Source organism: Pelophylax lessonae, assembly GCF_965119305.1.
Source record: "Pelophylax lessonae genome assembly, chromosome: 7".
NCBI classification, from domain to species: Eukaryota; Metazoa; Chordata; class Amphibia; order Anura; family Ranidae; genus Pelophylax; species Pelophylax lessonae.
This window is the reverse complement of record NC_138774.1, coordinates 236234195-236259069: the sequence shown is the minus strand read 5'-3', so window position 1 is coordinate 236259069 and position 24875 is coordinate 236234195. Positions and strand designations below refer to the sequence as shown.

At 46.3% G+C, this 24875-nt stretch overlaps 1 protein-coding gene across 3 annotated transcripts in view; it reads right to left on the bottom strand.

Moving 5' to 3' along the window:
• The window catches only part of FLNA (filamin A), a 178061-nt gene that overhangs the window by 84635 nt on the left and 68551 nt on the right, over positions 1-24875 (bottom strand). For all 3 annotated transcript variants that reach the window (XM_082263326.1, XM_082263328.1, XM_082263327.1), the window contains exon 2: positions 20766-21202. In XM_082263326.1, the coding sequence (XP_082119452.1) occupies positions 20766-21147 (382 nt within the window). In that variant the 5' untranslated portion in view covers positions 21148-21202. The remainder of the gene's footprint in view (positions 1-20765; positions 21203-24875) is intronic.

Here is a 24875-nt window from a genome sequence, read left to right as displayed (position 1 = left end):
GGCTGATGTATCCTGGACCAAGCTGCACAAGCTGGCAGTGTCATCTGGATTAAGAGATTGGCTGGGCAGAATGGGAATTCCATTCATTTACCTACTACTGAACACCTACCCCTCCAAATATTTTCTTATAAGCCATATAAGGAGGGAGAAATTCTGGAGCCGATGGAACATTTAAAGAGCCAACAATTTCTTGGAAATTCAGTACAGAGGAGTTGTCTGCTTGCTACAGATGCATAGTAGCACCCTGGATTTCTTGCATGATCACCAGGCATTTCTATAGTTGCATTTTTAAGGAACCGAATAGAGAAATGTTTTTGGTATTGCAGGGGGGAATTGCTTATTTTGTTCAAGACTTACACCAAGTGCATTTGTGAAAATGTTAATTTTCTTAGACCCTCCTGTCAATGGCAGACTGCTTTTGCACCATGCCATCAAGACATTATGCCAAACTATGAAAGTAATCTCATGCTCAATGCTGTGAATTGCAAGCCCTTTGTCAGGGAAGCGATCTTTTCCTCTACATCTAATCTCTTCCACCATGGATTTCCTGTATACACAATTGATGGGAATACACACAGATGGGAAGGCACCGCCAAATACCAACACGTAGGATGGAGCCATTTAGTCATCATTGCTCTAAAAGGTCCACAGAGGAACTATTGCCAGAGACTTGACAAACAAGATTAACCATTGGCTAAGTGAGAAGTATATAAATGTGTTAATGGAGGGTAAGTTATAGCTGGAGAAAGGTTTAGAAAAAAAAGGAAAAAACAAAAACGGATCTGTCATATGCAAGCATCAATATGGGACTCAGTGTTTCTGCCTGTTCTAACAAACTGGGACAGAAAAGTATGGCAGGTCCCATGGCCAAGTACTTGGCAAATCACTTGTGTAAAGTGTAGGCAAAAACTAAAGCTGGTGAGGCAAGGATTGAATTTCGGATGAAATTTGTCAAAATCTGTTCTGCAGGAAGCCCCATCAGCACCAACCGACACAAGTGGATTTTACAACGGACTCAAGGGAACTGGGTGGAAAGAAACCACTTCTGCATCCAGGTGGCGAAAGCTCAGCTGCAGTAGAGAAGGATCCGTGCTCCAACTAGAGACTGGTTTCTGTGAAGAGGCCCCCTACTTGATCCCCTTACCCCAAGCAGAGAGAGAAAGACCAAACCATACAGGTCATGTGATCTGAATTCGCTGTCCAAATGTTACTTCTAATGTGAATGTCTGATTTTACGCATAGGGGAGGTTAGTGCTGCAATGGTCTCTATTGGAGGTTCTAGGCATGTATACAGGGGGTACGGAGGTCTGTACCACTTGCACACATTCTGCAACTTCACAAGATGAAAATCTTGGCGTCTTCCTGCTATGCGCAGCAGAACCCAGAGGTATCCCTGGGCAGTAGACACTGGTTCTTCCCATACATAGACAGAAAAAGTATGGAGGCAACAGGGCACATGTAAGCAGATAATTAAAACCTTTACCAAGAGGAATATGGAGGCTACCATTGTTGATCTCCTAAAAACAATGGACAACCAGCCATCTGTATCAACACTTGCCATCAAGACGGTTCGGTCTTCCCCATAGCCTAGGAAAAGGTTACAGAATTCCTGATCTACAAACTCCATATTATGGGACTCCAAATCGTTCATTCAGCATGACAGGCAGGCAAATTGAATATTCATGGGTGTTTGAAATGGCCATTTTTGCCAGTAAAATGAAACTGGTCATACAAAGGTTCTAAAGAGGCTAGTTACCCATTTTGCTTTTCCTTCTAGCTTCAATAATTAAAGAGGAAGTTTCCTTCACCTATAGGTGTAATATCTCCTAAACTAGAACCATTTAGGAGATCTTTACATTGCATGCAGCCAGTGAAATCGCTGGTGCATGCGCTCTAAAGATGGAGGCACCTGCAGCGCTAACTTGGCACAGGAGGGCTCCGTTTTAAGGAAGGTTTAACAAATGTGCTAGTATGCAATGCATACTAGTACATTATAGCTTTACCCCACAGGTTCTCCAAGAAAAAAAAAAAAAATTGTAATTGTATAGCGGTTTACGACCGCTTTAAAGTTCTGGACCAAGATTAGGATCTCAGACATTGTGATTTCACTTGTTAAAGCAGAAGTTCACCCCCTAGATCACCCCCCCAGGGGACCAGAAGACTGGTGAAGAACCAGCCTGGGTGAGGACAGCTCTGGATCCCTGAACAGGCGAGTGTCTTTAAGGCTACATTCACATGTGGGCGTAGCGGATCACGGGCAGAATCACAGCGATTCTGCCCGCGTTCCGGAATTATTGCAAATCGCGGGACGCCTGTGCGATGCCCGTGATTTGCAATGGCACCCCAAACGCTGTGCAACGTTGCTGTGATTTCCACCTGCCGAATCGCAGTAACATCACACAAACACATGACGTCCAAAAAGGTACAGGAGCTTCTTTTGTGCGTAGTGCGTCCCGCGATTCTGTTTGCACGATGTTACCGCGATTCGACAGGTGGAAATTGCGGCAACATTGCACAGCGTTTGGGGTGCCATTGCAAATTCACAGGCATCGCACAGGCGCCCCCGCGATTTGCAATGATTCCGGATCGTGGGCAGAATCGCAGTGATGCCGCCAATTCTGAACCATACAGGAAAACCTGTCAAAATAAAGTCACGTAAGGAAACACCTTTGGAGTACGATGAGACTTGTGTGTACCAAATAACAGCCACGTCCGTGGCTACATCAGCCGCATCCTCCATTTTTAAAGTCTCACGCACTGCAGTGATAAGTGCGTCTACCAGCACTTTCATTTGCTGCTGCGACCATGGAGGAATCAGGGGGTGTGATTAAGTCCACCTAGATGGGTTGCGTCCATGGTGGCATCAGGCTCAGAATCAGAGGAGATAGACTTGAGCAGGGGACTCTTCCTCCCAGGCCTTTGCCCACATGCCACTTCAACCAGGGACACCAAGGACCACTGTCAATGCAAGCATGGAAAGCTGGGGTTCCAAAGGACCTGCCACCTCCGGGAGAGAGGCTTCGGCATCCCCACGAGGCTTCAGTTGTCTGCAGCATCTCCCAGACTAAGGGAAAATGGCCCCTGTGAAATCATCCAGCTACACAAACATGGCTGCCAACCAGAACCAGAGACCAGCCAGACTAAGGGAAAATGACCACCTTTAGCCACAAACGCTTTGTAGCTGAGGCGGCCAGGATCTTTATGCACCCTCTGCAAGGTGATCCCCCTTGAAGGTAGGAAACCTTTAGGGGAGACTCTGCAGTGTGGGTATAGTGCAGGGGGGTCCCGGTGCAGAGTGCATGCACCTAGGGGTCTCCTACACGGACTCTTCCACACTACCAGGGTGGGACACTATCCCAGGACCCTTAGAGTAAGGAGAGTGTTTGGGGGGGGACCCCAGGGGCATCTGCTGCATTCTCTGCCCTGGGACCCCCATCAGACTACAAGTCAAGACCAGGAGGGGGGGGGGGAAGCACATCTCAGTGAGGGATTTAAGGATGGGAGGACCATCCCTGGTGGTTACCTGAGTCAACCCAAAAGAAAACCACCGGGGGGTCACTACTTACCCTCCCATGGTGCAGGTAACGCTCCAGACAGGACTCCTCGCCAAAGTAGGGGAGCAGTCGGCCAAGGGACTGCTGCGACTCAGACCCCAAGCTCAGTTGTATGCGAACCTGCGAGAAGTTTAACTCATGTGCCAGCCACTGTCCCTGAGCATGTCGTGGCGGGGGGGGGGGGGGGGGACGGATGGACACCACTGGATCTAGATTATCCAGCCTGGCAGTTGATTGTAGATCTCCCGAGAGAAAACAAAAAAATATGCAAAGAGAAAATTGCTAGGACCAGAGATCCTAGCCGGGAGCCTAGATCCTGACTAGACAGATTAAAACTGAATACCTAGAGCAGAGGGGGGGGGGGGTTATATACCAGCTGAGGACGGCCCATGGGTGTAGGTAGGTGTTTTTTGCTCTGCCTAGTCCGATCCCTGGAGGTGGCAATATAGCCACTAGTTTTGATACATGGATCACCGTGTAGACCGATAAATGATAGAGAAACACTTAGGCTCCTTTCACACGGCCGCTCCGTGTGAAAGGTCCGCTGTGGGACTTTTTTTTTTCCACGGAGCGGATGACATTTCTGTCATCCGCTCCGTGTGCCCGCATATCATCCCATCCGTTTGCGGATGATATGCGGACATAATGTATGTCTATGGCACTGCGGATGTCAGCGGATGACACCGCTGACATCCGATTTTCCTTCCTTTCCGTTTTTTACACGGAAGGAAAAATACGGTTCTGTTCCGTTCATAAAAACGGAACAGAACTGACAGGAGGAAAATCGGATGTCAGCGGATGGTATTCCGCTGACACCCGCAGTGCCATTCACTTACATTGATGTCCGCAAATCATCTGCAAAAAAAAATAGGATGATTTGCGGACACACGGAAAGCAGCGGAGCGGCCGTGTGAAAGGAGCCATATGCTCAATGTAACACTTCTCAGAAGTTTGAAAAGAGGACTGAATAGATGAATCACGTTCCAATTTTAACTCTAGATGTATCAAATGTACTAATGTGGATACTGACCTTGGTTAAAAAAAAAAAAAAAAAAAAAAAAAGGTTAGTCTTTTTATAGGTTGCAAAAAAAAAAAAAAAAAAAAAAAAAAAAAAAAAGGCTGAGCAAAAAAATCCACTCCCAACAAGCATCCCATGTGTCTAGGCGGCGGCATTTGTGCAGCTCTGTCCTCCACACATCCCTGCAGTTGCAGTACTCGGATCACAGTACTCATACTTCAGCACTTTTCAGTAAATATACATTTTTATGGATGCAAAGCATTCCGATTGAAGGAGGTACACATGAATGTCACAACCTCCCCTCCTCCAATCACAAATTGCCTTGCACCCATTGAAAAGTGTGCAAGACGTTTACTGAATGGAGGAGCTGGAGTATGTGTAATCCATCCAAGTACTCCAGCCAAACTCGAAGCTGGGCAGTTGGCACCGACTGCCATGTACAGAGGTGAAAGTCAGAACTGTACACATGCAATGCCCTTTGTTGGTGTGGATTTTTTCCAGTGCATACCAAAAAAATTGCTTTCAGAAAAACTGCAAATAAGCTCAAAAGTCCAGCTTAATTCGCTTTCACCAATTTCCAGCTTGTCTTCAAACTAACAGAATACTTTAAAAAAAAAAAAAAAAAATTGAATCCCAAGTGTCACTACTTCCAAACCTTTGATGGCTCATCTTACAGACTTCAAGGTTGTAACATTTACTGCAGACATCCACAGCGAAGGATTGTAAAATCAGCTTTTATGCTGAACAAAGGGACTGTTTTCACTCTTGTTCTCAGCAGCATCAATAATCAGAGCTAAAAAAGCCTCCGCCAGCCACACCCTGCCGAGCGTGTGTGCTGAGCCAAGTATCTCCGCAGCATGCTGTACACAGGCTGAGGTCTGACAATGCTCTGTGGTCGGTTTGGAGACGGCTCTGCCTACACTAATGAATCGTCTACTGGAACATACAGCTCTGCAGGATCAATTCACTAAAAGCGTATTCATCAAGACGCTGCAGGCCGTATTACTCTTGTACAAGAAAGCAACCGTTCCTGCGCCCTTCTAACCCATGCCCCAGTTCTTTACTACATTCTGAACCGTACACAGAGGACAGGGACATTTTAGGCTGCATCGTATCTACAATCTAAAGCGCCTGTGTATACTCAGCTATGACATACTGAGGATAAGTGCCTGCCAGGGTGGGTAATGCGATGATAACGTTTCTTTTTATTTTTTATAAAATTGGATTTTGATTTATCCAATTTAATTTTAAAATGATCGAGTAAATCTAGTTTTCAGTTTAGGATACATACACAATTTTAATTTATTCAGCATGAAATGGAGCTTAGTTATGTGGCATGAGGCTGTATATTCTGCAATATTTACATTTTTTGGTGAGCTCAACAAATCCAAGCTCTGGAAGCTGAGATAACATGCTGCAATAGCATGCCACATAGTTCAACTATGTGCGATTAATCCATTACCTAAAATCTGTTCGATATCACTGTTTTCTAATCTGACAGCTTACACAAAAAAAAAAAAAATAGGAATAGGAAACTTTCATTTGGTTTGCACAGATTTAAGATTCCAACTACCAGCAAGAATGAGTCCTTACATTTAAAAAGGAGAACCTGTCATTTAAGATCCATCATAGCAGCCCCTGTTAGCGGGCATCCAATCACCTGCTAGTGTCACATCCCTAACCTTGTTGTGTCACTGCCGCATCATTAGCCGTTCCATTAAAGTGATGGGATGGTCAGGGAGTCAGATGACAGTTGCTCTTAAAAAAGGGAAAAGCTCAGCAGCATCCCCAAGAGGGTAAGTACAGAGAGGGGGGGGGTGTACAGTGCTCACCTTTTTACTAATTTAATTCACTTAAGACTTTGGTCTTGGTGGAAGAGTGTTGGTCTAGTAAAGGATAAATGTATTAAGTGCAGTTATCTTTTATGTACTTGTTTAGGCACCAGGGTGGATTTGATTTTCATCGGCTCTATTAAAATCCTAGTTCTTTATGCAGCACTTCCATGACGGACCAGAGCAATTCACTCTGCAGGTGCAGACCAATCAGAATTGCTCTGGCCCATCCTGGAATTACTGCACAGAAGAGGGAGCGGGGATTTCAGATCCCTAAAGGCCCGTACACACGTACCGATCGTCGGCATACAAACGTCGGCGGACGAAAGATCTGCCGATTGTATGCGTGTTAGTATGGTGCCTCCGACAGATGTCTGCGCACAATCCGCGGACAAAAGTCTTTCGTGCAAACATGAAAATTTTTGTCTGCGGACACCAGAACGGACGATTGTTCGCCTGTCAGTACAGAATTCGGCCGACAGACCGCAGATTTGCAAGACTGGGCATGCTCAGAAAATTAAAAACACAGGGAAAGTTAACCATTACATGACATCACTTCTGCAGTCAGCTGAAGTCTGCAGACAAAATTCTTGTGCTGTCCTTGTGCTGTCTTTGCACTTTTCAACAGACACCGACATCCCGGGGAGAAAAGACGAACATTTGTATGACGACGATCTGCGTGTGTGTACAGGGCTTAAGCCAGCAGTGGGGCCGACAGCTTAGCGTCTCTGGAAGTACAGAGGGGATATGGTGTTAGTTCAACTTTTCTCGACTTTTTTTAAATGAAAGAACACTTAAGCCGGCCATAGACTGGTTGAGGGAAAAACAAACCCCACTAGATTCCCCCCCCCATCAGTGTTGATGGGGGTGCCCCCCATTGATCCCCCCCATCAGTGTTGATGGGGGTGCCCCCCATTGAGCCACAGAGTTCTCCTGGAAGGGGAAGCCCTCCCCAACGAGAGAAAACAGTCATTTCTGCTAGCGGCTGCAATAATCGCATGTAAAATAGAACAGGCTGGTTGCCCCCAAGTTAATCTAACCAAATCATAAGTACCAACGTCAGCCTGCCCATTCATGATTCGAATCTCAACCGGTCCCTGCAGAACTGGCAGAGATTTGAACAGCCTATGGCCGGCTTTAAGCCAACCATTGATCAAAATTTTAAATTGTCAGGCCTACATATTTCGGGAAACTTGATGGGAGCATCCAATGCCATTATGAAAGCAACAACGTTTGAAAGCTGTAAAAATTCATGACAAGTTTTAAATTTGAGGTTGGCACAAATGATGCAGGTGATCTCATCTCCCCGAAAACCCTCCTCTTCAGAGAAGCCTATCCTACCCACACCTGACAACTGTACCTCCATTTTCTCCATCAGCTCATCCCCCACAGCTATTGCCTTTTGTTTCACTTGACCTCCCTTCTAGATTGTAAGCTCTAACAAGCAGGGCCCACTAAATCCTCCTGTATTGAACTGTATTGTAACTGTATTGTCTTCCCTCATATTGTAAGTGCTGTGCAAACTGTCAGAGCTATACAAATCCTATATATTAATAATTAGCAAATGCCTTATACTACTGTAGGGTTTACCAGGCTTTAGGAAGGCTTAGTTTAACAGTATACATGTTCATCCCAATTGCCCGATTCCTGCTGGGCAGCCCACTGGGAGCCACCAAGTCTCACAGCATAAAGGAAACACTGAGGCTGCCATTGCCACTTCCCAGACTGTTTAACCAACTTGTTTCAGTACTGCATCGCTTACCTGGAACAAGCATGCATACAAGGACAAACTTTACTCTGACTTTCTCCAATATGCATATTTGAAAGTCGGCAAGGTAGACCACTAGCATCCCACATTACAGCAGAGCTTCAGTCGATTTTGTGCTTCATAAAAAATCAGCAGCTACAAAAACTGTAGCTGCTGACTTAAACAGCCACTCACCTGGCCCAGATACCAGCAATGTGCTCACCCAAGCCGTTCCTTCCCTCGCTGCTCTGTCCCCAGCATTGCAACTGTGGGCTCTTTGCAGTGGGTACTCGGCTGTACATGCATGAGCCACACATTATGATTAGTCCCGCAGTCTAACGGGACCTATGACCTGTCCCAGAAGACTGCAGGGAGGGGAGAAGAGAACCTACACTCAGGTCACCTAGGTGGTGGTTGATCTTTCAGTCAAACGCCAAATGATTCCACTGTCTGGCAAGCTAGTGTCAGATATCTGCCCATTGTCCTCCCAAACCGGGGTGACAACCTGTAGACAGACCCCAATTTGCTACTACAGCTTGGTGCCCCTTGGCTTCCTAAAGCCTTCCTCTTCCAGCCTGCCTAAGATTTTCTTGCAAGACCACCATGTTTAGTATGTTACAGGTCAGGATCATGGTCCCCCTCCTAACCTGACAGGGTAGGGCATTTTACTAAAAAACAGAAACCAACTCGGTCTTGCCTCAATATGCTACAGGAAATGTGTGGTTCATACCAAGATGTGAGCCAAGCATTCTCAAATCATGATTTGATCATGAAGGCATAAAAAAAAAAAAAAAAATTGAAAAAGTCGGAGGAGGAAAGCTGCTTTTGACACCTACAATTGATTAAACTTGTAGTTGCTTTAAATAAATCTTATGTTCAGTCTTCGGGGGAAGGGTGTAAGGGTTGTGACCAGGCTTCCTGTGGGTCCAGTGGAGGGAAAGGGGACGCCAGAGGCTGCTGTTGCCATGACATTGGGATAAAAACGACCCACTCAGCAGATTATTCGGCAGCTGCTGCACTTGAAAGAATGCCAAGAGTCTCTGGTGTGTGTGTAAAAGCCTAGACTGGCACAAGAGCAGAAATACGAAACAGAGGGGGTAGACTGCATGCCACAAAACAGTGGAGGAATAGGGGAAATTGTCACCTCCCTGGTGCAAAAGCTTAAATGCCCCTTTTGCCATAAATTTGAATGACAAACTTCACCAAGTTACTTCCGTGTCTAAGCAGGACTGGACAAATCACAGGAGAAAGGTAGCCAATAACCCCTTAAAAGGACAGCTGGCACCCATAAAAAAAAAAAAAAAAAAATCCTGGTTCCTTGATTGGACAGAATGGCTCATGCATTCCATAGAATGTCAACCCCTGCCAAAATGTGTATGCCCAGACAAAGCTGGCCAAACTCTTACCATTCAGCCCACCCCAATGCCAGAGCATTGTACTTGGACATCAGCTCCCGCTGCGGTCAAAATGTGCCGATCGTTGGCTGCAGCCACTGGTGGAAGTTTTCCAGCACATCCCTTTGACAGAGGTAAAAAGATCACAATAGGTGTGATTTAGACCATCTACTTTCCAAAAACACACCTAAAATACAAGGTAGAAAAAAAATGTGGTATTAAAAGTAATTAAACCCACACGCATAGCTTGGAGCGCCACTTTAAGTGCTAAAATATCTGCCCTGGTGATCCATTAATAAAGTAGGTGCTGGCCTCGAATATGCTAATCCATAATGCGTGATGTCTGTACTGTGTTAAGACGCCACACTTATGACAGTCCAAAGGATGTAAATAGTGAGAAAATAGCCACAGCCTTGGCTCATTTTAGGCCACCACCTTGACACATTTCACCCCCCCCCTAGAGCTTAGTCACAGGCCTTGGAGAGTGCAGTGTCTTCTGTGTACACAGTCATTTTCTTGCCAACCGCGCTATAGCTGAATGACAGCTACAGCGCAGTCTGCTAGTTCTAGGAGGCCGTCATGACCCAAAAAATAAAAACTTAGCACATGCGGTATTACATGCTGCTCATACTCAGGCACTATAGTATTTGTTTTCTATAATGCATAAAACCTTGTTAATCCTGCTGCTCACTGTCCCTCCCTCCTTGCCTTCATCCCCACTGCTGTCTGAGATTGTGTAGACCAGCCGTTGCCACACCTGAGCATGCTCCAGTTTCAGTTCCCTTCTAAGCTGTGCAACCTACATTACTAGAACCGCATGCGGGTGTATACACTCCAGATAAATACAGCCCACTCCCTCCTCCATGGCCACTAAACAGTTAAACACAAGGGGGGTGGGATATTACAGGTTGGAGGTTTTTTTACCTCCCTGTAATCAGCAGATACAAAAGAGGCTGGGATTGGCAGAACCCCCCTCCCACACCATGCTGAGTAAAGATGTATTTGAATGACAAGTTAAAACATTTGATATGCATTTCTCTTTATTCCAAAAGTTGTTTTTTTAACCATGTGACCAGCAGCAGAGGACTAGAAGCTCCTCCTGCTGACATTTGACAGGATGAAAAACAGCTGGGTCACATGACCGCGCTCTTGGTTATGAAAAAACAAAGAAAAAAAAGTATGGGTTTTTGCCATCAGCCATATACATAAAGAGAAGGGATAATGTAAATTAAACTGTGCGTTTAAAACAATCCCGTGCAATCATTTAAAAGTGATACTAGAGCTAGCACAGCATGGCAAATCTGGTCACAGAAAGACCTAGAGAGAAATCTTTACACTAAGGCCCTTCTCACACCAGCCAACCAATCAGGTCTGCCTGTCCATTTTTTAGGCAGACCCGATCGGACCATCCATTGTTCTCTATAGAGCAGCAGAAATCAGCAAACTGGACAGTTGACACCCACTGAAATCCGAACCAGTCTGTTATAAAACCAAGACGAATAGGGATCTGTTCACCATCGTCTGGCAGATCAGACAGGATGACCGGATGGAAACACAAGCGTTCCGTTTCCAACCAACTGCCCCATTGGGGAGAGCAGGCGTGTCCGTGCCCGCTGTGCATAGCAGAACAGGCACGGACCCGTCTGTCTCCTGCTAAGCAGAGATCCCCCACTGAGCAGGCGGATCCCTGACAGATGCCACTCAGTCTGAAAGGGGCCTAAAGTCCTGTACACCATCAGAATTTCTTACAAATACTGCTTTTAAAGAGATCGTACAATAATCTGATCATTCGTACACCGCTTTCGTCCAAAATTTTCAGAAGGGACAAACACGAAACTCCCGTACGATACCAGATCAAGGGATCAGTTGTCAGATAACATGTTTACTAGGCTTAAGATTTGTACACCTGAATGTATGCGGGTTGGTTTAAACTTCAGGTTCCATTGGATCGAGGGACAGAAATCTTTCACCCAACTAGAGCCATTTATACATTTACAATTCCATAGAGAACTGTTTTATTGCATTCTGTACGGTTATTGTGCTCTGTACTGCGCCTGTTTTGTATCAAATTATATGTTCCTTACAGGAAGATGCCTACTGTTTTATGCATTCCCTGAAAGATATTTCCTACCCAGAGTATCCTAGTTTGCCAAATACTAAGATTTATACTATCCACCCAAGCACAGTCTGCTGCTTGTTATAAACATGTGTTTAAGGACCAACATGAACAGCAACTACACAACCCAAAAAAAAAAAAAAGGGATTGGCTGCACGGCTTTCTGCTTTAGGACCAATAATGTCAAGTACTTTGCAAACAGCAAAAGCAAATATGAAATATGCAAGTGTTATTCCACCAGAAGACTAAATATTATGTAGAGTAAGTTCAACTCCAATTTACGCACCAGTTAATACAATTTCTAAAAGCAAGCAGCTGCATTTCACTGGGTATTCACCTCTTGCAATCCCCTGTGCAGCAGAGCTTGGACTGGGAAAAGAAAGGAAAAAAAAGAAAAAGGGAGGGGGGGAACCGTGCAAACAGGACATTTTTATGTTCTGACAAGGAGCATACTGATGGGAGGATATATCAAAGAGACTGGTGGAAGAGATTCACATCCTGCTTCACAGTTTGAGGCAGGAGGCATCACTATTTCATGTTCTATCCCCTATGTGACCTATGTGTGCAAGTACATGAAATATACTTTGTCCCATGTTGCTAGGCATTATCTAACCATCGCTATAAAGGTCCAAACTGTACCCCCCTCTCCAGCCGCAACAGATCAGTTAACATCTAGGAAGGTGACGGGCACTTCTCATCTGAGCACTTTCCCCCAAGATGGCAGCAATAGGAAGGCAGAGGCCGACATCTCTGGATCAACTATATGGACTTGTATTTCAGCGAGGCCAACAATGCAATTCCCCCTCCGCAGCTCCTCTAGGGAAAATGCGCAGAACCAAGGCAAGCTGCCATTATGAATTGTCCATCTCTTTCCTAGGTGTTGTTGTATCTGCCGTGTGGGAAACACTGGAATGGCTGCATGTCCCCAAATGTGTGAACCAGGGCTGAATGCCAGTGCACAAACACACCTGCAATATATTTGGCAAACACCAGGCCTGCAACACATCCATATGCAGGGACCCTATGACTTGACGTATACATATAGCAAGGTGCGATTCAGACAAGTGGCACCACAACCCCTATAGCAAGGTGTGATTCAGACGAGTGGCACCACAACACGTATAGCAAGGTGTGATTCAGACGAGTGGCACCACAACACCCAAGTACTTGCTGCACCTCCATACAGAGCTCTGCCACAATAGAACTACTCATCTCCCCAACATTCAGTGTGATGCAGAAGCACAGACACGAATGAGTTTGTAGATTCATAGATTTGGTGTACTAAAGAATCTGCTGCAACTATGGAACTATAACCATGTAACTATGCATTCCTACATTAGGCTGTATGCTGGATTTCCGATCACTGCAGCTGGGTGAACATAAATCATTCTGACCATTTGTCTTGCCCTACTGCACTTTGCAATACCTTTTCAAACCCAAAGCTATGACAAAGATGGGTTAAGCTTCCCTGTCACGGCATTTTGCAGATTGTAAGGACAATGTGCACTCAAGAATGCAGAGCGCGGTTGCTCAAGCGGAGGTTTGGAGAACTGAGGAATAGGCGTGGTGCTGCCATGTGGTCACTTCCAGTCTGCCCTGGAGAATCAGCCAAAAGCCACTTCATAAAAATAGCTGTGCTGTCCACTATGGACCATGTAAAGGTCCGCAGGATGTTCACCTCTGCATGAAGGAGCAGACATTCACACAGCAACTAAATGCAGGCTATAGATGCAGATTGCAAGAACAGTACAGCAGAGAACAGACTGGGAGAGAAAGCAGCAACAGAAAGCCAATCATACTTCCACAAAGCATGCCAATAGGAGAGAGCAGAGATGATTGTGCTGCTTTTCCTTTCACTGTCCAGTCACCGGCTGGGGCAGCTCCAGGATGACCTGGGCTAGGAAGTGGGATGAATGGTGGTGGCCATCAGACTGAAATCATCTTAAGTACTGCAGGAGAGAGTTCTGATTGAACGTGGATATGGCAACAAAAGTGGCCTTATTGTTACCTTTTTTGGCAAGAGCTCTGCTTTAAAGGCCAAGGCCATCTTTTACAAATAAATACACATCTGCAGGAAAAAAAAATAAAATTATGCAAGTCAGAGCATTTCAGGCATAATGGTCCGGCTCCTGCAGACTCTTCCTTTAGTTCTATGTCCGTATTGAGGTATGAGCATTCAGCTCAAGAATGGACTAAGAGTGCAGTGATCACCACATAGAAAGAACCCCGACACTATCACAGGATGTGAAGGGGGGGGGTGTAGAGGGTGTCCCATTTGCACTGGGTTAAACCCCAAATATGATAGTAACATGGTGCATAAGGTGGAGTTCATACTCCTCTGCAAGGTTTTTGGTGTGTGAATGGTTCTGCATTAACTTGGTTTCATTCATCCCTGGAAAATCCCAGTCACTGCCGCTCTTCCCTTGCACAGGGTGACTGGTGCTGTATCTGCCCCCATGTAGTATTCGGAGGGTGGCCAAGCTCCGACCTGCTAGCTGGTTGCTCCGACATTGCAATAGAGGTCAGAAATGGGGGGGGTCACATGCTTCCCATACTTGCAAGTACCTTGTATGTTCTGGTAGCAGAGTGGCATGGTGGCAAGGTGGCAAGGTAGAAGAGTACAGACAGGCTATGCTCCATCCTGTAAAAGCAAGCCAGTTACTTTGTCCAGCAAAGCGCTCATGCATATAGAGGCAAAATATAGTCGAATGCAATTCCTTTATGGGCCCATTCACGCTGTGCATAAAGACTTATAAACCTGCACTGTGTTCACCTCCAAAAAAATCTGAGTCCAGGGTCAGTCATTTACACATGCATATATAAAAAAAGGCATGCAAAATGCATAATACATAACGAAATGGAAGTGAATTTAGTTTTTAGAAATCTAAAAGCGGTATGGGTGTTGGCATTTCTATGCCTACAAGCACTTTTTATGGCCAAATGCACTAAAATGCGCACTTCACTGCCACCACCAGTTTTGGCTGGAGCGGAGTGTTCTGGTAATGGTGCAGGTTTGCTTAAAAACAAACTTCATTTCAGATCTCTGAAAATTGGAAAGCAAGCAATATTTCCTTGCACACATTTCTAGAAATACATATTACAGGTTACTCCCATGCCCCAAGGGGCCCATATTTGAGTGGCATTCCCTGATGGGTCTTTAAAATAAGAACTTATGGTTTTACATGGATACTTGTCTCATCATGTTTTACAATCCTGCCTTCGTACAAACACACAACACTCCTCAAATCCGCCCAACCTTAATGGGTTTGTGAATAATCTTTGGAAAAAAAGTTCCCTTAAGGCGCAGATGAGTGGAGGTATGAAGGAGATTGTGAAATACTAGGTACAGGCAACAAAATTCCTCTACATGCGATTCATAAGCTGGACAACCAGTTCCAAGGGCTGGGCCTGGAATTTCGATATGTCCTCAAGGTAAATATTTGAAGGGTTACTTTTCTCCATCCAGTGCCAAGGGATTCGGGATGCACTCTCTCCCCCCCAAAAAATATTTAGATCGGATAGAAGGGTTAAGGCTGAACTTTAGAAATGGCATTATTTTTATTAGAAAACACAAGTTCCATTGGTCCAGCTTGGGTCATACCTGTGGATCCCCCTGGAAGGTGGAATTCACCAAGTAGGCAGCACTATTCCACCGATTGCCGCTAGCTTCCAGATCCTATGCTGAGCTTACCCAACACTACTCGGCACCGGTACCATTCGGAGAAGGTTTTTCCATTTTCTCAATGAATTTAAAGTTCTGATTGGACAAGGCGGTGATCGTGACATTACCAACTTGTCCAATCAGAACGCTTTGCATTAACATGTGTTCCCGTCGATAGTCAAAAAAAAAAAAAGTTAAACTTGCCTCCTCAGCAGTTGGTTTGCACAGAGCAGCCTGGATCCTGTTCTCACTCCCGCAGTTCTGCTCCTAGCCCTTCCCTCCCATCGAGTGCCCCCACAGCAAGCAGCTTGCCATGGGGGCACCCGAGCCAAGCTGCAGCTAGGTGTCCATTCAGACATGGAGCTGCCATTTGGCCCCACCCCTCTCCCGATTGACAGCCACAGGAGCCAATGGCATCTCAATCAGGGAGAGTCCCAGACATCACTGGACAGAGGGGGGCACAGGCAAGTATTCGGGGGGAGGCTGCTATACACAGAAAGCTTTGCCCCGAGCCAAGCTGCAGCTAGGTGTGTCCATTCAGACATGGAGGTGCCATTTGGCCCCACCCCCTCTCTCCTGATTGACTCATTGACTGACAGCCACAGGAGCCAATGGCATCTCAATCAGGAGGGAGAGTCCAACATTGCTGGACAGAGGGGGCACAGGCAAGTATTCGGGGGGGGGGGGGGGGAGGCTGCTATACACAGAAAGCTTTTTATCTTAATGCATAGAATGTGGTGCCTATATGGTGGTTTCCACAGGTATGGCACATACATCTTACATTGGTCAAAGCCAGACTAAAATAAAGATTGCCTTACTGGAATTCAGCTTTAAAGAGGAACTCCCACCTTTCCTGTTACATAGCCTGGTTGGAAAAAAAGTCCATGGAGTCCAGCGTCTTACTTCGAGGGAACATTCCCTGCAGTGTTTGCGCATGCATGCACAGACGTAATGACAACCACTACAGGGGGGGCATTTTTTCCCACTAAGCCTAAACGAGTTGGTTTTTCACAGGTGTCCCCAAAAGTTAATTTTGAAGGGTTCCTGAAGGTAAAACCGTTGAGTAAAGCTGCTCTAGAGTCATTTTATACTGCTACAAGATGCTGGATTATACATGGCAAGTAAAGGAATCTGGTTTGCAATATAGGAGAATGCAAAGAAGCTACTCCAGCTCTTCAGTTGCACACATTCATGTTGGGATACTGGAATGGTATGGGTTAAATTGACACCACTGTCTGAACCCAGGGAGAGAAAGAAAAGAAAAAAAAAACCCTGTCTGTTTCCTGCATGCAAATGCTTGGTCTAAGAGGATCCTGAGGAAATTCCATAGCAACCACATTCCAGAGGTCTGCTGGGATCACCAGGGGCATGACCCCTGAGCGGGCATCATTACCAAAAGAATTTCTAACATTCCAGGAAACACCTTCAGGAGATAAAATGTCTGCATTCAAAAACAGAAAATATTCATTTATACAATTAAAGTCCAAGAAAAGCAAATCGGCCCTGAAAAGGAATTTTAGGCGAAGCTGCCTGCCTGTTAACTGTTGCATAGCACTTCTGCAAAACCAAGGAAGAAACACGTGCAACGGAGATATTCTGCTGGAAACAAAAAGAAAGTTGGAGACTGGTGAGAAATGTTCGAGATGAATAGGTCGCCACTAGTAGACAACAATGTGGAAGAGGGCCAAGCATACACTGCTGGATACAGGCTAGAGCATTCTGGGAGACCGTTCAGAGAAAAAAAAAAAAAAAAACGCAGACGGAGAATTGAAAGGCCTTGGGACATCAAATCCACCATGTATAGAAATGAAGATTGGGCAGCACAAAGCCTCCAATGACGTTTCCCATAGTCCTAGCAAGTCTTGAAACGAGCATGACGCTCGTAGTAGTTCCATTAATGAATATGGTTAGCACATCCTCCGAGGGAGCTCCCTATGGTCCGTCATGGATAGAAATGAAGCCAAGCCAGTAGAAAGCCTCAAAATGGAGCTCCCTACAATCATTTACAGAAAAGTTCAGGCAACAATGTCTCAGATGGAGCTCCCCATAGCCCCTTCATGTAGTGAACCGAAGATTGTGGAATCGAAAGCCTCAGATGGAGCTCCCTATAGTTCCAATACAGGATGGGGTAGTTCATCCTTTGAACTCCCTATGGGCCTATCCTGTAAAGAAATCAAAAACTAAGCCAGTAGAAAGCTTTAGGTTTGAACAACCATAGTTCCATCATGTATTATAATGAAGATGGGGCAGCGCAAAGATCAGATGGCGCGCCCCATAGTTCCATCATGTATTATAATGAAGGGGCAGCACAAAGATCAGATGGCGCTCCCCATAGTTCCATCGTGTATTATAATGAAGGGGCAGCACAAAGATCAGATGGCGCTCCCCATAGTTCCATCATTATAATGAAGGGGCAGCACAAAGATCAGATGGCGCTCCCCATAGTTCCATCGTGTATTATAATGAAGGGGCAGCACAAAGATCAGATGGCGCTCCCCATAGTTCCATCATTATAATGAAGGGGCAGCACAAAGCTCAGATGGCGCTCCCCATAGTTCCATCATTATAATGAAGGGGCAGCACAAAGATCAGATGGCGCTCCCCATAGTTCCATCGTGTATTATAATGAAGGGGCAGCACAAAGATCAGATGGCGCTCCCCATAGTTCCATCATTATAATGAAGGGGCAGCACAAAGCTCAGATGGCGCTCCCCATAGTTCCATCATTATAATGAAGGGGCAGCACAAAGATCAGATGGCGCTCCCCATAGTTCCATCATTATAATGAAGGGGCAGCACAAAGATCAGATGGCGCTCCCCATAGTTCCATCATTATAATGAAGGGGCAGCACAAAGCTCAGATGGCGCTCCCCATAGTTCCATCGTGTATTATAATGAAGGGGTAGCACAAAGATCAGATGGCGCGCCCCATAGTTCCAGCATGTATTATAATGAAGATGGGGCGGCACAAAGCCTCAGGTGGTGCTCCCTATAGTCCCACAATGCACTGGGCTGAAGATGGGGCAGCACAAAGCCTCAGGTGGTGCACCCTATAGTCCCACAATGCATTGGGCTGAAGATGGGGCAGCACAAAGCCTCAGGTGGTGCACCCTATAGTCCCACAATGCATTGGGCTGAAGATGGGGCAGCACAAAGCCTCAGGTGGTGCTCCCTATAGTCCCACAATGCATTGGGCTGAAGATGGGGCAGCACAAAGCCTCAGGTGGTGCTCCCTATAGTCCCACAATGCATTGGGCTGAAGATGGGGCAGTAGAAAGCCTCAGGTGGCGCTCCCTATAGTCCCACAATGCATTGGGCTGAAGATGGGGCAGTAGAAACCCACACATGGAGCTCCCCGAGGTTCAATTCCTGGCATCCCCATAGCACTCCCTGACCCATCTTAAATCCGATGCCAGAACCGGACACAAATCTGGGGCCTCCTGAATGACTATTACAGTGCTGGACACCTTCCTACTACTCCACTATGGGGGACATCTGCTAAAGAATTTAGAAGTCTGCAACTGCAGCCTACTGCTACAAGAAAGTTGTGAGTAAGAAATCCAGAGAGCCTTAGACTGGCCAATCCTACAAATGGTCAAGAATCAGGTTTTCCAGAGGCCAACTACTTGAAATTTGCATCCGATTTGGATTTCCATTCCTAAAGAAGCTGGTGATCCTGGCAGGAATGTCATTCCGGTGTTCAGTGGTCAAATGCAAGGGACCAAACCTTAGAAGTTACTAGAACTTAGTTAGTAGAAGGCCCTTTCACACCTGAAAGTCGCATGACTGACCGGACTAGAGGCAATGCCTGGGTAATCTGGGGGTCTATGGATCTCAAGTCACATCAAAGTCAGACCAAAGTAGTGCAGGGACTTATTTGAAGTCACACAGATGAACAGAACACATTGTGCGGTATGACTTGTCAAGCGACTTAGACGTCCCAAGTTGCTGGAAAAGTCACACAAGTGTGCAAGGGGTCCTAACAGAAGGGGAGGGATTGGTCAACATAAGAGATGTGATCAATATAACCGGCCTCAGGGGTAGCAAGGGCCGATCCTCATATTCCAACCCCTATTCACATCCAAGTGCTTGTTCCCAAAATGTGACATTATACATGAAGAGGCTCAAGCCATCAAACTATACAAACACAAGATTATGTGGATTGTAAAGTGTGTGGCCAGTTTAAAGATTGTATGAAACGGTTCCAGGACTCCTAAATCGGTTCTAGTAACCGAGGAAGACCCATACATTACATAGGTGACGGAGATTGTACACAAATCAACTGGATAGTTTAGTAGATCCTCAGATTATAGTTTTGGCAAACCCAAGCTGATTGTACAAAGATTGTATGGGGACCCTAAAGTCCATAGGATTGTAACAAACGGGGAGGTTCAATGCCTTGATGCAGGATTCATACTTGGGTTATAAGGAACAAGGGCCGGACAGACCTGCATTTATCATTCAATCACATGCCAGTTAGAATTTTCTGCTACCATTTAATTCCCATTGAACGGATTTTCAGCATTGAATTGAAGGTGGGAGGAATGAGCGCTGGGCGGAGCCAATACTTATCAAGCAAGGACTTTATAATAAACTTGGCACTGAAAATGATCAGAGTGATGGAGGAGTTCGGCCAGCAGCTGATCCCAGGCTCGCCTATGTACAGAGGTTGTACAATCTGATTGTATGTGTATGGCCACCCTTAAGCTCAGTGTACAATCTCATTTTCTCTTCATACACTTTACAATCAACTTTAGATTTTCCAAAAGCATACATTATGAGGACATGCCTCATCGACCAATCAGGAAGGCCTTCATGCTACACACTTGTTGGCACACATCGATTGTAACAGGTGTGATGAGTTGGAGATCTACCATCAACTATGCAGCAGAAGGTCCCAGCTGTCTGATTGGACACTGATTATAGAGTTTACCTAGGACCTCAAGTTACATCATTTGGTTCAATCTAAAGTGGATTGGAAGGTGTATGGTCATCCTTCAGCTCAGTATAAACATTACAATCCTACAGTTCAAGCTCCTTTAGATCCACCAACTTCTATGGAGTTTAGGTTCCTTTCAGATTGATACAGTGTAATTTAGGAGGGGCCTCAAGTTTACACGATTTTGGCGGATTGTAAAAAGATTGTATAGTGTATGGTCACCTCAACACTGTGCCTTGGTGTAAGAAGCCGGCATTGGTTGGAAGGCGCACATGGAACATCGAATGCTCAGTGCACCGACCATAGAAATAAATGTTAGCTGATATTAAATATACAATCAGTAATAAAAATACTACATAGGCTACAATTGCAATCTCATTGAAAAGATTTGACGATTGATTGGAAAGTGAAGCACTGGAGGTCTCCAATCAAAGGATTGCATTGTACATAAATCACTGACATTGATCAGATCGTCCAGTGTATGGGCCATGATCCCAGTCTTACCTATAGAGACCAGCTTGATGTTCTCCCGGTCCAGGAACTCCAGGGCCACAGAGACGTTCTCCAGCTGCATCTGTCGGAAGGTCGGTCTCTGGTTGTACTTGCGGTACATCTTCTTCTGGCTGAGGACCTCCAGCAGGGCGATGAGTCTCAGCCCATCCCCCAGGTCCACCTGTAGGTTGGCGATCCTCTTGTTGACACATTTCAGGTGCTCGTTACACCAGCGGGTGAAGGTGTTCTGCTGGATCTTCTTCCATGGAGCGTCCTCCGCCAGGTCCTTCTCTGTAGCCGGCATCTCTGCTGGGTCCGCCCCGCCCGCTGCTGCTGCTCCTGCTGCTGCCGCCGCTGCTCCGCTCTGGGTGAGCCTCGGGTGGGCGCTGCTCATTTTATGGATCCGGATGGGAGGAGGGTCCGGGGGAGAATCGGGAGGATGGGCTGGCCTTAAAGACACAACACACACAAACATCGGTCAGAGAGACATCACATCACATACATTTATCGGGCGACACCGTCTATGGAGGCGCTCTATACAGTTGTCACCAACATCCCATCCCAGCCTGGACTTCTCTATCCCCATCCCATCCCAGCCTGGACTTCTCTATCCCATCCCAGCCTGGACTTCTCTATCCCATCCCAGCCTGGACTTCTCTACCCTCATCCCATCCCAGCCTGGACTTCTCTATCCCATCCCAGCCTGGACTTCTCTATCCCATCCCATCCCATCCTGGACTTCTCTATCCCATCCCATCCCATCCTGGACTTCTCTATCCCATCCCATCCCATCCTGGACTTCTCTATCCCATCCCATCCCAGCCTGGACTTCTCTATCCCATCCCATCCCAGCCTGGACTTCTCTATCCCATCCCATCCCAGCCTGGACTTCTCTATCCCATCCCATCCTGGACTTCTCTATCCCATCCCATCCCATCCTGGACTTCTCTACCCCCATCCCATCCCATCCTGGACTTCTCTATCCCATCCCATCCTGGACTTCTCTATCCCATCCCATCCCATCCTGGACTTCTCTATCCCATCCCATCCCATCCTGGACTTCTCTATCCCATCCCATCCTGGACTTCTCTATCCCATCCCATCCCATCCTGGACTTCTCTATCCCATCCCATCCTGGACTTCTCTATCCCATCCCATCCCAGCCTGGACTTCTCTATCCCATCCCATCCTGGACTTCTCTATCCCATCCCATCCCATCCTGGACTTCTCTACCCCCATCCCATCCCATCCTGGACTTCTCTATCCCATCCCATCCTGGACTTCTCTATCCCATCCCATCCCATCCTGGACTTCTCTATCCCATCCCATCCCATCCTGGACTTCTCTATCCCATCCCATCCTGGACTTCTCTATCCCATCCCATCCCATCCTGGACTTCTCTATCCCATCCCATCCTGGACTTCTCTATCCCATCCCATCCCATCCTGGACTTCTCTATCCCATCCCATCCTGGACTTCTCTATCCCATCCCATCCCATCCCATCCTGGACTTCTCTATCCCATCCCAGCACAGCCTGGACTTCTCTATCCCACCCCATCCCATCCTATCCTTCTCTATCCCATCCCAGCACAGCCTGGACTTCTCTATCCCATCCCAGCCCTGATATCAAATCATACTTTGTTACATTGTACTCTGTGTGTGTGTGGAGGAATCATTGTAACATCTGAACCCTAAACACCTGGAAACATTGTTACTTCAATCAAACCCACAAACACAGCTGTCACCTTATACAAAGGACGGACCCTCATACAAAGGACTGTCCCTCTTTAAAATAAAATGATCTTCATTTAAAGCAGCGTTTCTCAACTCCGGTCCTCAGGGCCCACTAACAGGCCAGGTTTGCAAGAAAACTGAAATACATCACCAGGTGATATCATTTGCTGCTCAGTGATTGCAGTATTCTAGTCTGCATCTCCCCCCGGTAATACTTAAAATCTGACCTGTTAGAGCCCATTCAGACTGGCGCGACACGACTTTGGGGGGCGACCTGTGAAGTCGCGTGCACCACTGTGCACCGCGACTTCGGCACGACTTGCATGGACTTCACATAATGAATGTCTATGCAAGTCGCCTCCAGGTCACCCCAAAGTAGTACAGGACCCTTTTTCTAAGTCGGAGCAACTTGTGTCTCTTCTATTAAAACGGGTCCAGTACTATTTAATGGACCGCGACCAAGCGCGACTTGTCAGGCTGACAAGTCGCCTGACAAGTCGCGCTAATGTGAATGGGCTCTTAGTGTGCCCTGAGGACCGGAGTTGAGAAACACTGATTTAAAGGACTGTCCCTCTTTAAAAGACTGATGTTCTATGGACTGTTCTGCATTTAAAGGACTGTCCCTCTTCTTTTGAGCGTACATTGCACTGTTGTACAGTTTGTTTACTCTCTGTAAAACTTTAATAAAAACTATTGGAAATTAAAGGACTGTCTCTCTTTAAAGACACTGTTTGGCTGAGAATATTCTGCCCAGCTACTTCGAGAAAATTGATTAAAAAGTTGACTTTTGTTGAGCCGGGTGGTGCCAACAGAGCCACCCATGGAATAAATTTTGCCCAATTCAGCAGGAAATGGCTAAAAATTAGATTTAGACCACCCACACTCTGAGACTTAAGGCCCGTACACACGTACCGATCGTCGGCCGAAAAGCTTCGGCCAACGACCGATCTGCCGATTTTCGGCTTGTTAGTATGATGCCTCCGACAGCCGACAGCGCACATTCGGCCGAAAAGTATCTGTCATGCAAGCATTAAAATTTTTGTATGCCGACACCAGAGTGGCCGATTGTTCGCCAGTCAGTACAGAATTCGGCCGACAGACCGCAGATTTGCAAGACTGGGCATGCTCAGAAAAGAAAAAACACAGGGAAAGTTAACCATTACATGACATCACTTCTGCAGTCGGCTGTAGTCGGCGGACAAAATTCTTGTGCTGTCTTTGCACTTTTCAACAGACACGACAGCCCGGGGACAAAAGACGGCCGATCTGTCGGCCGACGATCGGTACGTGTGTATGAGGCTTTAGGGCAGCCCTTTTCAACCAGCGTGTCCAGGCACCCTGGGGTGCCTTCAGATTTCCCCAGGAGTGCCTTGGAAAAAAAATCCTAAAAATTGCCCCAAAATTGTAAACAAGCCTGCCTCTCAGTTGCACCAAGTCACAGGTTTTCATTGCAAACCATTATAACCTTCCAGTCGCTGTCGTTCTAACAACCAATGGCGTCGTTGGTTGATAGGAAGGAATGTTGGGTGCCTGCATAGCATCCTTGTTAGACCCTTCCCTGCCCCTTTCCATCAGTACTTGGGTCACATTAGCTGAGTGAGGGAGCGAAACATTGCAGTACTAGTCAGAACCAGTATGGAATAAATCACTTCTAACATTGAATGTCCTATGTGTGTGGATGTTGCTGCATTATGTAGAACTATTACTTTTGTGTTTTTTTAATTTAAGAATGGGGTGCCTTGAGATTGTGCATAATTTTAAAGGGTGCCTTGACTGGAAAACGGTTGAGATGCACTGACTTAGGGGACCAATAAGTAAAAGAACGCTGAGTAAAGGACTAGCTCTAAATGTAAATGCAGCCTTGTGAAACCATAAGGGCTTGATTACACCTCCTTTGCTCTCTAAAGCGCAATCTGTATTTGGATCACCCTTTAGAGAGCATTTGACAGGCAGTGAGGAGGCATTGTATGGCCCCTAAATACTAGACAACCACACTGCAACTGATCGCGTTGTGTCCAGTTGCGGAGCAGTTGCACAGCCCATGCACTTGTGGCTGAGCGCAACAGGGGGTATCATTTCTGCCACTTCTGCCAAGCAATGCATCCTGGACACCCCTGGCCGCTGCCTCAAAGGGGGAAGTGGTTGAGGGGCAGTAAAAATGAGGCTCAACCGTAGTTTTACCACCCCCTATTGCAAGTGTAAATGAGCCTTAATAGTTTAGAAGTATCCATTTCATGGTGAATAGGGAGGGGATAACAGCTGCACAAAGTCAGAAGAAAGTGTCTACTACCTGACGGTTATCTGTAACAGGATCACAGGATGTGACTAAAGGCAGTGTAACTGCAAATGACACTAAGAAGTGAGGACTGAGTCAGAGGCTGAAGAGG